We start from the raw sequence: 15,884 nt of genomic DNA, 5'->3' as shown, positions 1-15,884 counted from the left end.
GGTACTCTTTGTGTGATATAGATCAAGTTAACTATATTCAATTATATAAATATAAAAAGCATACAGAAGCATTTTTGCCATCTACAATTTAGAATGCCTGGAATTTTGAGTTTTAATAGACTAATAAATCAATGTGCGTACACTGTGTGTGATTTGGTGATATAGCCTACTTGATAATGCCCGATCGCACATCATTACAACAACACTTACCATATTATCACAGACGATGCTGTATCGCACACCCCAGACTCAACTTGAGTGGAAAATGAATTATCTACGGTTGTGCGTGCATTTTTTTGCACATGAGCATGAGTCTAATGCTGGGTTCATGCCATATCGTAATTACCGTAATTTCGAGATGACAGCACGTGACGTTCTTCTCGGAGCTGTTCACGTCCTAGGACTCGGAATTATGCTTTTCTATGGCAACACTATCAATGCCTAAACAGAGCCTGCGGTGCTCAGGTGGTACAGCTGCCACGTGGTACAAGTCATAGGTCTCAGAAAACTCCCAGTTCACAAGTTGTAATTGACGTGAATGCTTTTACAAGTAGGAATCTCGTAATTACGGGAATTCTGATATGGTGTGAAAGCATCTTAACTTGCAAGTGCCAGACCACTGATTAGTCAAACCTGCTTTCCTGCAGTCCGTGTTCTTCTGACGTCTGACTATTTTGTAGTAAGTAACAAATATGGTTCTGGGAAATGTATCGGAGTAAAAGTATACATTTTAATTAGGAAATGTAGTGGAGTAAAAGTAAAAGTTGGCTGAAATATAAAAACTCAAGTAAAGTAGAGATACTCCCCGAAGGGAACGAGACGCTGCGTCTCAGGCCATACTTCCGGCATCCCTGCAAGCGCTTGCTTCATTCCTAGAAGCTGACGCCGGTTCCAGCACATGTGCTTTTATAGCTTCCTGGTCATTACGTCACCCGCCCGTGACGTCTCACCCATCTATTCGACTGATTACACTTGTGATTCAGAGCGTGGTCACGCTGAAGGCGTTCCCTTAGCGTTTCGACGCAGCGTCTCGTGCATGATTACATGCGTAACCTGCAGACGTTTTTAGGGCTGCTCAAGATGTTCTTAGACCTTAGAAAGTTTCCTCTGATTGGGTCACTGTTTGTTCAGCGAAGAGTGCAAAAACAATGGCCAATAAATGGATGGAAGCTGTTAGGTCTGAGAATTCTGTGTTAACTGCAGTACAAAGGGTTAAATTAATCTCTCCAAAAGATTGTGATCAAGCAAACATGCGTTGTAGCGACAGTGGTTCCAATGCAACAGTCAAAGCTCTTTATACACACTCTCCAAGCTTTCCAGCAGAATACATACACTCCATATAAGAAAAATATGTTTTTTTCAAAAAACCAATTTGCAGTCGCTTGACTCTCGGGGTTACAATGACATGTGCACTGCGGGCATATTTGCTAGAGCGTTTCATGGATTCAATTAGTTCATCGGTGAGGCACAAGAACTGCTTCTCTCCAGGCAACCATTTTGATTGAATATTTATAGATTTGCAATGTAATGAGATCTGTAGAATGCTGACGTACATTTCCTCTGAATGCAACATGAAACTTAGTATGAGATACAGCCATGGTGACTGTTCAGTAAAGTGAGGCTAAACCCATCTCTATTCCTGGTTTAACTCTGAGAGAGCTTGTTCAAATGGGTACACTTGTAAAGTGCTTTTTAAGGTAACCTAGAAACTGCTTTGCATGATAATATTGAAATTAAATAAAAATTGTATACCCAGTCTGCAACCTGTTTTACTACTGCAATGTGATGTATTTGCTGATGTTCCAGGTCCCTTCAGTCTGATCATGGGCTTTTACTGTTGTTTAACAACATACCAATTGTTCAGCTGACAAGCCATGTTTCCAAAATACTTTCAGCAGACAAAAACTCTATAAAAGTATATTTTGAATATGCTGTAAACCCTGAATAAAGAAATAGTTCACCCCAAAATGAAAATTTGCTGAAAATGCACTCACCCTTAGGCCATCCAAGATGTATAAGAGTTTGTTTCTTCATCTTCCTCTGCAGGGAATGGGTGCCATCATAATTAAAGTCCAATTCCATAATCAATTTACATTTACATTTATTCATTTGGCAGACACTTTTATCCAAAGTGACTTACAGTTGAGGAATGCAACAAGCGATTTATCATAAGATGGCAATAAACACGAGAAGTGCCCGTTATACAAGGTTTCAGTCATCGTTCAAAATAGTAAAAAGCTAGGACAGGAGGATAATTGTATTATTATTATTAGTAGTAGTATTATTATGAGGAGGCTGTTATCCACAAGTAATCCAAAAGTAGCCACAAGTAATCCGAAAAGTATCCACAGGTAATACAGACGATATCAGTTCATCAATTCATGTCTTGTGAAGTGAAAATCTGATTGTTTGTAATAAATAAATACATCAAGGCATACATCGTGGTAATTTTAAACCAAGTCCTCTGTCCATACTGTAATATTAATTTCTTCAGTGAAAAAGTCATCTCACATGAATCAGAATAGAAATATGCACAAAAGCAAAGTTTGCAAGTGAAAACAGTCCAAAACTGTTCTAAACAAATATGTTGGTAGATTTTGATGGACAACAGGGGATGGACTTTATCATTGGAGGAAGCATTATTATGGACCCCTATTTTGGCCAGAAGCATTTATTTAAAGTTAAAATGCTTTAATGATGGATTTGTTTCTTAAAAACTTGCATCATTTTTTTATCAGCTGTTTGGACTCTCATTCTGACGGCACCCATTCACTGCAGAGGATCCATTAGAGAGCAAGTGATGTAATGCTGAATTTCTCCAAATCTGGTCTGACGAATAAACTAACTCATCTACATCTTGGATTGCCTGTAGGTACATTTTCAGAAAATTTTCATTTTTATGTGAACTACTCCTTTAAGGTGTATTGTCTCTCATGTGGTGAAAAATACCCAGATGATCTACTACTGATATTCTGGAGTACACGGGCGATGTACGATGGACACTTTACTATCCCATGAAACCACGAGACAGAGACAGGTCGCATGGCAACATGGTGGATGTAGTACGTCCAGATTACATTCATACCACACACATTCATACTATAGACCATTTTAATGCCAACATCACAATTATGTCACAGCATTAGCTGGAGGCAAAACAAAGTGATAACTGGAGTCAGCCAATACAAATCAACACAGAGTCGGCTACATAAGGATCTTAAAATGTCATCTTTGCATGTCAGAATCGATGGAATACATGCTCCAATTTGAAATGTTATCGCATACCCGCTCCCATTGCCAGACAAAAAAAAACCCCACGACAGCTGTGGTTAAAGGCAATAAAACGAGTAGACTGGACAGAAACGATCATCAAAAATGCTTCATCTGGACAGGCAAGTCAGGTCTCTGTGTTAAATTGGAAGAAATATGGCAAGCGGCATGTGAAATCAGGTGTAAAATCCTTTCGATGGGTTTGGAGAGAGAGCCCGGACTACAAGCACGGTTTTAGCCCTCTGTTTTCAGTCATGGATGGACACCAGCCCAATTCGGCACACCAATCCTAGAACGTGTGGAAGGAAGACGAATATCCAGCTGCTTGGAACGCCATCCGGCTCTGTTGCGCTTGACTCTTCATTCTCACTTTCCTTCTGTAGCTGTGCCAACAGAACACAATCGTTTTTCATCTTATTCGGTTGCAAAGTGATCTAGTTTTATTAGTAGGTATTAGTATGTAAAGTGTGGTTCTGGCACATGGACATTTATTATAAATGAGAGTAATTAAATATTAAATCTTAAATAATATTTTGCAGTATAAAGGATTTTTTTATGTATACGAAAAATATGTATATGAAATAACCATCTAATGAATGGAAACAAATTTGAAGGCGGCAAAAACTACATTCTTCAGTAATATATTTTTCTGCTGTTTATGCAGATCATTTAATGCAACTTCATAAATGCATGCATGTCTCTCTAAAGAAACTGATACTTGCAATATGAGAAATAAAGTAATGATGTGAGAATGGCACGGTCTCGTTGCTGATAGAATGCCTGGAGACCCAATTAAAGATGCTAACAACTTGGATAAACATTATTCCTTTTTTTTCACTTGAGATCTCAGAATTATTCCAATACAAAACAACAACAAAAACAATCCAACAAAAATCCTTCTAGTCCACACAGATATCCAAAAGTGGTTCTCAGATGGATGTTTGTGTTACTTTTCTAAATGTAATATAATTTAATCTGCCAATATTTTATATTCACAAAAAAGAAGCCCTCTTACATCTTTTGTCATGATGAGGCAAATTTCAGCCAGATGTAACATGTATGAGCACTGTAGTGTAGATTGTGTATTAATATAATATAATATAATATAATATAATATAATATAATATAATATAATATAATAAAATATAATATAATATAATATAATATAATATACACATATTATTAATGGTTCTTTTTATCATCAATGTTGAAAACAATTGAAAACATTTTTGGGAAAGCATTTTTTTTCAGGGTTCTTTGATGAATAGAATGTTCAAATTAAAAGTTATTAACATTTATTTGAAATATAATTTTTCATTATATTATAAATGTCTTTACTGCCGCTTGATCAATTTATTGTGTCCTTGCTGAATAAAATAATTTCTCTCTCTCTCTCTCTCTCTCTCTCTCTCTCTCTCTCTCTCTCTCCTCACATTTCTCTCTCTTTTTTTTTGTGTTTTTTTTTTGTTTACACAAAAAATCAACTGGTCCTTTGTCATATTTTTTTAAATGCAAGCATGACTTAACAGTACAAATTACATCTAATCACCCAGCAACCATCTAGAAATTGCATTATAACCCACCAGAACGCCATAGTAACAACCTACAATGCCCTTACAACGATCCAGAACACCTTATCAACCATCTAGCAATGCAATGCTCAATAAAAAAATTTCTCTCTCTCTCTCTCTCTCTCTCTCTCTCTCTCTCTCTCTCTCATCATACTTATCTCAAGCTTTTTAATGGTACTGTATTATGGTTTCCACAAAAAATATTAGGCAGTACAACTTTTTCAACATTGATAATACGAAATATTTTGAGCACCAAATCAGCATGTTAGAATGATTTCTGAAGGATCATGTGACACTTAAGATCGGAGTGATGATGGTGAAAATTCAGCTTTGCCATCACAGCAATAAATTACATTTATAAAATACATTCAGACAGAAAACATCTTAAAACTTATTTTAAGATGTACATTACAGTATTTGATCAAATAAATCTTTGGTGAGCATAAGGTACTTATTTCAAAAACATAAACAAATCTTAATTATTCCAAACTTTTGACCACCAGTATATTAAATATGAATTTAAATAATATGTGGGCATGTGAGAGCTTCCTATTATACAAGGTTCCAGTTTGTGTGTGTTAATAACTATTCATAACTGTGTTAATAACTCTCATAATAATGACAAATCTAGGTCTATACACTGTCCCAATTTGTGCAATCTTTGCAGATCCAGCAGAAGTACACTGGAAAGTGTCACAACCACCACATCAATATATATATATATATATATATATAAAACACATGTAGATGATTGTGTGGATGTTACAAATCAAATCAAACAAGTGAACGTGCTGATTCAGATTCAGTTCTGTCCTTTAAAACCCATTTGCATGATCACAAATCAAATTATATAACCATGACAATTATACTTGTAGGCCTACTACAAGACAGTGATTTCACCCCTGTAGCTCATTGCTAATTGGTTAAATTGATGGTGTTACAACTCACGCTGTGTTCCAACATCTCTGATGTCCCGTACTAATGAACAACATGCACGGTATTTTCAATTAAACAGGCATATTACATGAGCCTAATTAATACGGGACAGCAGAATGTAACATGAACACTGTTGTCTAAAGTGTAACCAAACATCCAAATCGACAGAAAGTTATTAACTGCGCGTCTGTACTATCGGTAAAGCGTCTCCATGTGTCAATCTGAAGTGGGCGGGACCCGCGTCTGCTGCGGCGCTCTGGAGAGGCAGAGACTCAGGCAGGGGCTGAAGTGCCACTTTCACAGCATTGCCAGTGCGGGCAGCATCTTCTCCCAGCCTGGGTACAGTAACTGCTGCACGCGACATATCCTTCGGATCTGGACAGGAGATTCGGGTTTGCTCCATCAATGCGATCCGAGCCCGAGTGAGAGCGCACCATCCACCTGGATAAGCGGCATCAGCATCAGCATCAGCATCAGTGCAGGGAGAACACGGGCGCAAGCATCTCCACGAGAATATGATGCTCCAACAGCACTTGCTTTTTGTGCTCTACAGCTTCTGTGGGATTGTCATTAAAGGTAAGAACCCTGGGATGTGCGGCCACAGTGTGATGCCCTCTGGGTGTGGTGGGAGTTGGCAGGGAGAACGGAAATGCCAGTCTGATTTAAGCACACATTATCATAAGCCCCGTGCTCAATTACATCAGGGATACTATTTCATAAGTAGCTCGCGCTTTTGGACAGGTCATATACAGTACGTGTGTTTAGTGGCATGATGATGACAGTGCAGATTTGAGTTCAGCGCACATTCTCTTGCATGTGCGTGGGAAGTTGTTTGTAGTTAATTTCAATTATGTTTGCGACCCATCATCCATCAAATTAGCAACTTTAGACGCAGAACCATGCGCTCGTTCCAAACTGATTCATAAGGTTCGCTTACGCAGCACAACAACTCAATTACGCGCAGTTCTCAGTGTGATTTGATGCGTCTTATGGGCTGTATTTATTTTTTATTTAACTTTGGGAACACTGATCCAGTAACGACCTTCTTATACCAAATTATTTTTTTTATTTTTTCCTTCTTGTTCCAAATTGATTCAAATGGTTCATGTATTCTGATATCTGCAATGCAATCGCAGTTACGCGCAGGTTTGTTCAATGTTCATGGTGTGATTTGACCGTGCAAAACAAGTTGAACTTGACTCGTTACGGGTGATGGATGCTCTTTTTTTCAAGCTCTTTTTTGAGTATTAGTTGACCAGCCCTTGTTTAAGTCGGACAATCGCACGTTTCAAGCGCAGCGCGCTCTGGTATTTGCAAGATTCTACATCTTGGGGTCGTCGTAGCATAAGATTTTCTCTTCGAGACGCACGGTGTGCAAGTAAAGGCTGGAGATACAGCCTATGCATTTATGTACAGTAGCGATAACAGTTGTTAGACTGTGTAGTTTATAGATAGCAGGAATATTTCAGGGCGGACAGATGTGCATGGAGCCACGGCGGTCAGGCTGCAGCGAGTCGGTGCGCACTGCTGTCCCACTTTGACTGCTTCTGAATCCCGCAGGCGGATCGCGCGCCGCCGCGCCCCACGGGTCACGGATCTCACAGTACTCTGTCAACTCTTACACACCTTTGTGTTTTTTCCCCCCTATAAGTTCCGCACGAGTTGCAAAATGATGTGTGCGTAAATAAAATAAATAATAACCATTGACGATGTATACTGCCACTGCCAAAACATGACTCACTGCTGCTGGACTTTTATTGACCTGTAGTCCACATATATGTCTGCCAAGAGAGCTACAGCTGGTTGCTGCATAAAGAGTCAATATTATGTTACAGTATTAATATTGATTATTGATGTGGTGTATGTCTCAGTAGATACAGTATATATTTTGTGTAATGAATGCCATGTAGAGGAGACTGACGGAGTGTTGTAACACATGTTATTTTGATGTTGTTTTGCGATACATGTCTCAGATACTGATACAACATTTTCATATTTGTCTGTTTTGTAATCAACTGCTTATTTCTAAACTAATGTCATAATATAAAGTTCTGATGTTGCAAACTACTCCACTACATTTGGTGACTGTGAGTTGTAACACCAATTGAAAACCTGAACATACACAATTCTATTAATTGTTGTTGGTAATCACATATATGTGCTGAAAATAATTAATATGGCCCATTTCATTGTGATTCTCAACGTACACACACAACTTTAACAATTGAGTTCAAAACAGCAGATAGAAACATAATATGTACACTAAACATTTACATTTATTTCTGCACAAGCTTTAATCATGACATCTGTCTATATGTAAACATGCAGTAAACATGAAAAACATGCTGATATATATATATATATATATATATATATATGATAAATCCCAGAGACATTTAAAATGTACAGTATGTACACTGTTGTGATCTTTACATGATCTTTTTTTCCTTTTTCTTTGAACCCCTTTCTGCTGCTTGAAAAGCTGCTGTTACATTCAGACAGGATCATTGTGAATCTTTTTGTAACGTTATGACTAAATCAGACCAAAAACAATGCAACAACAGGTGATGGTTTCAATTAATTTGAAGGTATCCTTGTTACAGCGTAATTATACATTTAAATACTGAGCAATATTAAGTAACAACATGTAATTACTACAGGTTTAGGATTAGGGTTTAGTTAATGGTTCGATGCATGCAATTACACATAATTTACTGTCATTACTGGAGTAAGTACATGTAACATGTTACAAGGACACTGTAAAATGTTGTGTTATACAAGTAACTTTTGAAAGAGAGATTTTGCAGTGTGCTTCTATACTCTTAAAGCCCCCTCACCCGCTGTTCGGAGATGGATTGTGGGTATGTAGATGTCGGCATATGTTAGGTTTGGCAGTGTCTGTGCTGACGGCAGATCTCTATAATTATTCCTGGAACTTGGTGTGGATCAAAACCAATGATTGATTTTTTTCTTCTTGATATTGTTTCTCAGGTGTTTTAAAATTCTCTGTGTTTGCGTTCCCTCGCTGATGGTGGTAAATATGTCGGCTGTGAGGAAAATGTCATGTGATATGATATTTCCACAGTTTTATCAGTGTAGGCCACATATGAGAATTACATTTTATGAGCAGTGTATTATCACGTGGATACATATGTATGTTTTTTTTTTTTATTTAGAGAAGAAAGCTGGTTTTATTTCTTAGTCTCTTGGGGTTTATGTAAGATAGTTAAGTAGCTATTTCTTGCTTACGTTATTTATATACAGTTGACTTGCTGCTTGCTTGACTCATGGATTTAAATGCTTTACCAGAATCTTTCCATATGTAGATGTCGGCATATGTTAGGTTTGGCAGTGTCTGTGCTGACTGCAGATCTCTATAATTATTCCTGGAACTTGGTGTGGATCAAAACCAATGATTGATTTTTTTCTTCTTGATATTGTTTCTCAGGTGTTTTAAAATTCTCTGTGTTTGCGTTCCCTCGCTGATAGTGGTAAATATGTCGGCTGTGAGGAAAATGTCATGTGATCTGATATTTCCACAGTTTTATCAGTGTAGGCCACATATGAGAATTACATTTTATGAGCAGTGTATTATCACGTGGATACATATGTATGTTTTTTTTTATTTATTTAGAGAAGAAAGCTGGTTTTATTTCTTAGTCTCTTGGGGTTTATGTAAGATAGTTAAGTAGCTATTTCTTGCTTACGTTATTTATATACAGTTGACTTGCTGCTTGCTTGACTCATGGATTTAAATGCTTTACCAGAATCTTTCCTGTTTAATATTGGAAATGGTGACTCTGAAAAGTATTTTAATAATTTATATCCCAAGGATCCCTGCCATAAGATGTCAGTTTTTTTTCTGTTTTTTTTCCAGCTGCTTGATTCTTATCTTTTCTTAAAACGTGAACCAATGACTGTGCTGTAGCTCAGGCTCACAGTCTGAGTGCCTTCAGTGAAGAACAGACAGTGCAGAACAGTGCTTAGATGAATATAGAGTTACTCACTGAGCTGATTTATCAAATTGATGGAAAGATTCCCTTATACGACTTGATAAGAAGTGATAGATAATCTGTGGCTGAAGGGTCACATTCATGCAGGGATGCTTCAAGACTGAGTCAGTGTTCTCTGATGATTATTTTATGTCTACTCTCTTGCTATAAAACTATAAAATCAAGACCATCACTAGAGGTTAGTAAGATAAATCATTACTGCTGATTATCAGGGAATATATCTGTATTGTGTTGATCTCCAAATGGAAATTCATGAAAGTTTTGAATGGCAGAATCATGTATACTTATATATTTCCTCTGGCATTTCAGCTGTAATAATAACAAAGCTGCTTATTTTCAAACTGTTTTATTAAAAACGAAAAGCAAAAAAAAAACAAAAAAAAACATGAACATCAGCAGAATATAATAATTAACCATTATTAATTTCGTGATTCCAGTAAAAACCTATTTGAGTCACATAAGAGAAGAAGAATCATTATACTTAGGTAAATCATAATTAGTAAAAAAAAAAGTCATAGTTATGATATAAAAGATATAAATTAGGACATGCAAATCCTAATTATGAGATTATGGATTATGAAATAAAAGGTCAAAATTACGAGATTAAACTACGAGTCATGAAAAGTCATGAAAATTGTTATGCCATTATAATTATGACTTTTATGTCAGTTTCGAATTGTCATAATTGACTTTTTGTCATAATATTGTCTTTTTATGTCATAAAGATGTCAAAAATTTGACCTTTTACATCCAAATCACAACATTTTTTTATTTCATAGTTATGATTTCATGTGTCAAAATTTTGAGTTGTTGTCATAATAATGATCTTATCTAATATATATATATATATATATATATATATATATATATAAAATATCATATATAATTAGGTAAGATCATTGTGATTGTGATTTGGATGTAAAAGGTCAAAATTACCTTTTATATCATAACTATGACTTTTTTGTCATAATTAATAGTCATGATCATATTCTTACGTGGTATAAATGGCCTTCCACAGAATACAGATGTTTCAAGGATTACTGGAAAATGATTTTATTTATTTATTTATTTAAACCCACATTTTTTGGAAATTAGATTTTTTTTTCTTTTCTTTCTTTTTTTTCTATTCTTTCACTTGTAATGGTTCTCCAAATCTTAAATAAATACGACAGCTGTTGAGGAGGACACATTAAAGTAAGAATGATGTCAATTTACATCTTGATTTGTTTTTAAGAATCATTTTAAGCCATCTTATGGCCCCCGTGTGGGCCCCGGCCCCCTTATTGAGAACCATTCCCATTAAGGGAAGATATTTTTCAGCATTACAGGAATTATTACTCAGAAAGGCTCATCTTTTTATTGATTGATGGGATGTGTGAAAGAATCATTGAGACTTAAGGGTCAGAATCAATCCTGCATCTCCCACATGAGCACCATGACCACCATGTACTACCACACCACATGTCCGACAGGTCGGCGCTTTCTTTAAAGCTCATCAAACGTCTCCTACATTTCACCCAAAGCATTAAAGTGCACTTGATATTTGTAGTCCCCTACACGTCCACATGAATGTCGCACATCACAGATCAAAACAATATCGCATGTAATATCTATATAAAACTCAAGGTCTCCAATTACATCTGTGACCACACATTTAGTTCAGGGCTTCACAGCACCTCTACAGTCATATTCCCATTAGAGCAGCTTCTTTCCCACCTTAGTTAACAATTCACAAAAAAAAAGACATTTGTAGCTGACTTTCTGTGAATGTGCCATACAAATTGGGCCTGAGGGACTAAAAAGCCCCCGAAACATATTGCGGCGCAGTCGCCCGAGGGCCCCACTGAACGTGCAGATAGATCCAGTGTCAGCTGAGCGTTTAAGGAAGTGTGTCGGCAGCTGAAGTGCAGCATTAGCGCATCACAGCATTTTGACGTGAGGTGTGACGGGGAGAATGCTCTATGCTCTCTCTTAAAGATGCTCTCTCCTCACCATGGAGGGTTAGCTTATCCTAGCAGAATGGGCTCTAAACTGCTGAGTGCCGGCCATGGAGCTATACGCTGTGTACCGCCACGTATCAGTAATCCAGTAAAGGAAAGCAGGCTGTGTGCAGGGAGAAGCCAAGCCTCTCTCCTTTGTGCTGGCTGACAGATCTACATCTGTACAGATGAGTCACAGACACGCTATGAGAGAAAAAAAAGTATGATATGAAAGAGACATCGAATAACAGCTGAGAAGAGGCCTGGATGACAGCTAGTGCTTTATGGCGTTAAACAAGGAGGAGGTATTTTTGTCTTTATTATTGTGTTTTTAGGTACATCATCAGCTCTTGTAGGAGAAAGAACATGTTTTTATGTGTTCAATAAATAAATAAATAAAAATAAAATAAATACATAAAAAAAACTCTTATTAATGAGGTTTCATAACAATGTACACCATCAGTAGAGAAGAGTGTGGGTAAGATGTGCCACCTTGGAGCACCAAGGTCTAAAAATATATGCTATATTATGATGTTATTTTTGGCTAAAGACATGAATGATTCAATGAGGCTATGGGGTAAAGTGTGCCAGATGCAGTGTTATTTTTGTATGGTATAGCTTTTATTATTATTTTGAGTTAGCTTTTTTTTAAAAATGTTTTTAAATTTCACATTTCAGTTAAAGTTTAGTAATTTTTGCTATGTGTTTTTGTATTTTTGTATATTTTTTAATATATTTCTATATAGCTTTAATTTATTTTTATTCCGTTTTAGTTTTAGTAATTTTCTTCGTCAACTTAATTATTTCAGATAGCTTCCAAGGCAACGTTCCTTAATTTTACGTTTTTTTTATCTGATGTTTATATTTTATTTTATTTCATCTTTATTTCAACACCTGTTTCTAATCGTTTTAGTTTTAACAATAACAACATTAGTTTGTTTTTATATTTCTATATAGCTTTAACTTATTTTTTAATGTCAGTTTTAGTAATTTTAGTACTTCAACTTAAATTTATTTCAGTCTTTCTAAATCTTTTTTTTTAAGTTTATATTTTTTTCATCTAATATTTATATTTGTTTTTTATTTTAGCTGTATTTCAATACCAATTTTTCATAGTTTTAGTTTTAGTTAACAATAGCAACATTCTTTTTTGTATAATTCTATATAGCTTTAAATTATTTTTATTTCAGTTTTAGCTATTTTAATACTTCAACCTAACCAGTTAGTTGCCAAGGCAGCATTTCTATTTTTTATAATTATATATATTTTTAATTAATTAATTAATAAATTTTTATATAGCCGGTTGCTTCGGGGTAAGTTGTGTCAGTCACTCAAATAATATAGACTCAGAATATACTGCATCAGTGAAGGACTACTTTTATGAAATGTAATGCTATATATTTTATACATTATATATATTTTGTTTCATATTTTGATTAAATAATATTTCAGTGACAAAGAAGTAGCATTCCCATTATATTGTGTGCATGCACAAATCTTTTCTTTCAGCCTCATACCTGAATATTAGGTCACTTTCATTAACTGTGGCTTGAACCTGTAACTCCCTACAAGAATGAATTGCTGTTTTTAGTCAAATGATTAAATTGACATCGGCCGTTGCCCAGAGCACCGTCTCGTAGGCTGTTGTAAAGCCTTCAGGGCAGTTGAATTACTTCATTAGTTTTATGTAATTGCACATGTCCGGCTACAAATGTGTCGGATGTAGATTCCGTGTTCATGCTTACTGGCTCAATGCTGCTGATTAATCTAGATTGTGGAGTAATTTGGTTTGTCTAGTCCTAACTGCGACCATTATAGCTCGACATGACAGATGTCGTAATGACATGTTTGTTCCTGTAGGCTGTAATGAGGTCGCTCTGAGCAGATTCCGATGTAAGTGCAATTAAAGTACCGTGCCAATGAACGACTTCTGTAATGAAAGGACGGATATTCCTCACTTGAGAAGACCGTAGTAACTCTACTGATAAATGGTGCTGTGACATGCACAATTAATACGATCACCTACCTTTAGGCAAACAGACATGATAATTAGCTTCTGTTGGTGACCCACTGGCCACAGAACAGACAGAAGCTAAGATAAAGATTATATTTGAAGTTTGGACATTTAATATTACTTCTATTCTCTATGCTTTATCTCTAAGTGGAGATAAAGGAAGCATTTCTGAAAGAGGCTCAATATTACTAACTCCTTCGCTCACTAGAAATGTGTCCTTTCCTTTTATTTACTCTACTATTTGATTTATTAAGTACCATCTCATGTGTATCAACTGGTTAACTAATAAGAGAGGGTTCTTAAAAGGGAAGTAACTTAAAAGCGGCTGCTGCTAAAGGAATCACAGCATGAAAACAGAATGTGCACAAAATGTAGAGGACTTAAAGGGGTCATATGATGCGATTTCAAGTTTTCCTTTCTCTTTGGAGTGTTACAAGCTGATTGTGCATAGATAAGATCCCTGAAGTTGCAAAGACTAAAGTCTCAAAACCAAAGAGATATTCTTTATCAAAGTTAAGACTCTGCCACGCCCCCCTAAAACGGCTCGTTCTAACACGCCCCCACATATCTACCTCACTATGTGGAAATATTAGCATAATGCAAATGTTCACGCAAAGAAAGAAGGCGTGGTTTCAGTAGGCGGAGCCTATCTGGTGGCAGAAAATGACAGTTTTAAAGTAGCAGTCTATGGAAGTAAAAAAAAAAAGGTAATCTTGAGTTTATATTTCAAAATTCTGACTTTTCCCCTCACAATTCTGAGATTATATCTCACAATTAGTTGCAAAGACTAAAGTCTCAAAACCAAAGAGATATTCTTTATCAAAGTTAAGACTCTGCCACGCCCCCCTAAAACGGCTCGTTCTAACACGCCCCCACATATCTACCTCACTATGTGGAAATATTAGCATAATGCAAATGTTCACGCAAAGAAAGAAGGCGTGGTTTCAGTAGGCGGAGCCTATCTGGTGGCAGAAAATGAAAGTTTTAAAGTAGCAGTCTATGGAAGTAAAAAAAAAAAAAGGTAATTTTATAAGTTTATATTTCAAAATTCTGACTTTTCCCCTCACAATTCCGAGATTATATCTCACAATTCTGATACAAATATAAATAAATAAAAATCAACTCGTTAGTCTCTTTTTCCCCCGCTTGACTCAGAATCATGAGTTTATATCGCACACTTCTGGCTTTTTTTCCCTCAGAATTGACAAACTCGCAATTGTTGAGTTAAATCGAGTTATAAAGTCCAAACTAGGAGATATAAACTTGCATTTGCGAGAAAACGTCAGAATTGTGAGATAAAATAGGTAAATGTTATGTAAAATGTTATAGGTTTAAATATTAATGTTATAGATCAATATATAATGTGTAGTGGGTTATGAGTGGTTATGAACGAATAAATTAAACGCATTTGTCCAGGTTTCACTCCGTCTTGAATCGCACTCGCAGAAAGCGCTTGAGAAACAGTGTCTCTTCCGCGGCTCGGTACACTTTCAACTTGTTTTTTAGTCTCGAGTAAAACTGTACGACATTCACATTACATGATTTGACTGACTTTACGTAGAAAATGTTTTCATAACTGCTGGCCAAATTCAAAAACAAAACAAAAATTAAATCCTCTTTGAGAGCAAGGAGGCCCCCTGGTGTTTCGGGGGCCCTACACAGCTTGCTTATTTTGCGTATAGGGAGTCAATGTCAAGCATGCAATAAATGTGCAATATAATATGCTATAATATAATTAACAGATTAACAAAAGGAAACACTGTGCAACAAATATAGGCTACGCTCGTTTTTCTCTTAATGCATTTTCTTTATTTTCTTTACATCTTTATTTGATTGAATCCATCTGATCGCACAGGCACCTATCGCACACACAAACAACATTTGTTCTGACATTTCAGCCCTTCATCATCAAACTAAAATGCTGTCAACCAAACATAAAAGTTACACTGTTTATTTTAAAGGGGTCATATGATGCGATTTCAAGTTTTCCTTTCTCTTTGGAGTGTTACAAGCTGATTGTGCATAGATAAGATCCCTGAAGTTGCAAAGACTAAAGTCTCAAAACCAAAGAGATATTCTTTATCAAAGTTAAGACTCTGCC

The 15,884-nt window shown here is 36.1% G+C and overlaps 1 protein-coding gene across 2 annotated transcripts in view; it reads left to right on the top strand.

Moving 5' to 3' along the window:
- Window positions 1-6,077: 6,077 nt before the first annotated feature.
- The window catches only part of LOC107592658 (cell adhesion molecule 2-like), a 308,856-nt gene continuing 299,049 nt past the window's right edge, over window positions 6,078-15,884 (top strand). For both annotated transcript variants that reach the window (XM_016282197.1, XM_016282196.1), the window contains exon 1: window positions 6,078-6,353. In XM_016282197.1, the coding sequence (XP_016137683.1) occupies window positions 6,293-6,353 (61 nt within the window). In that variant the 5' untranslated portion in view covers window positions 6,078-6,292. The remainder of the gene's footprint in view (window positions 6,354-15,884) is intronic.

The sequence above is a fragment of the Sinocyclocheilus grahami genome, unplaced genomic scaffold (assembly GCF_001515645.1).
Source record: "Sinocyclocheilus grahami isolate Dianchi unplaced genomic scaffold, SAMN03320097.WGS_v1.1 scaffold156.1, whole genome shotgun sequence".
Taxonomy (NCBI): domain Eukaryota; kingdom Metazoa; phylum Chordata; class Actinopteri; order Cypriniformes; family Cyprinidae; genus Sinocyclocheilus; species Sinocyclocheilus grahami.
This window is presented reverse-complemented; position numbering and strand designations above follow the sequence as displayed.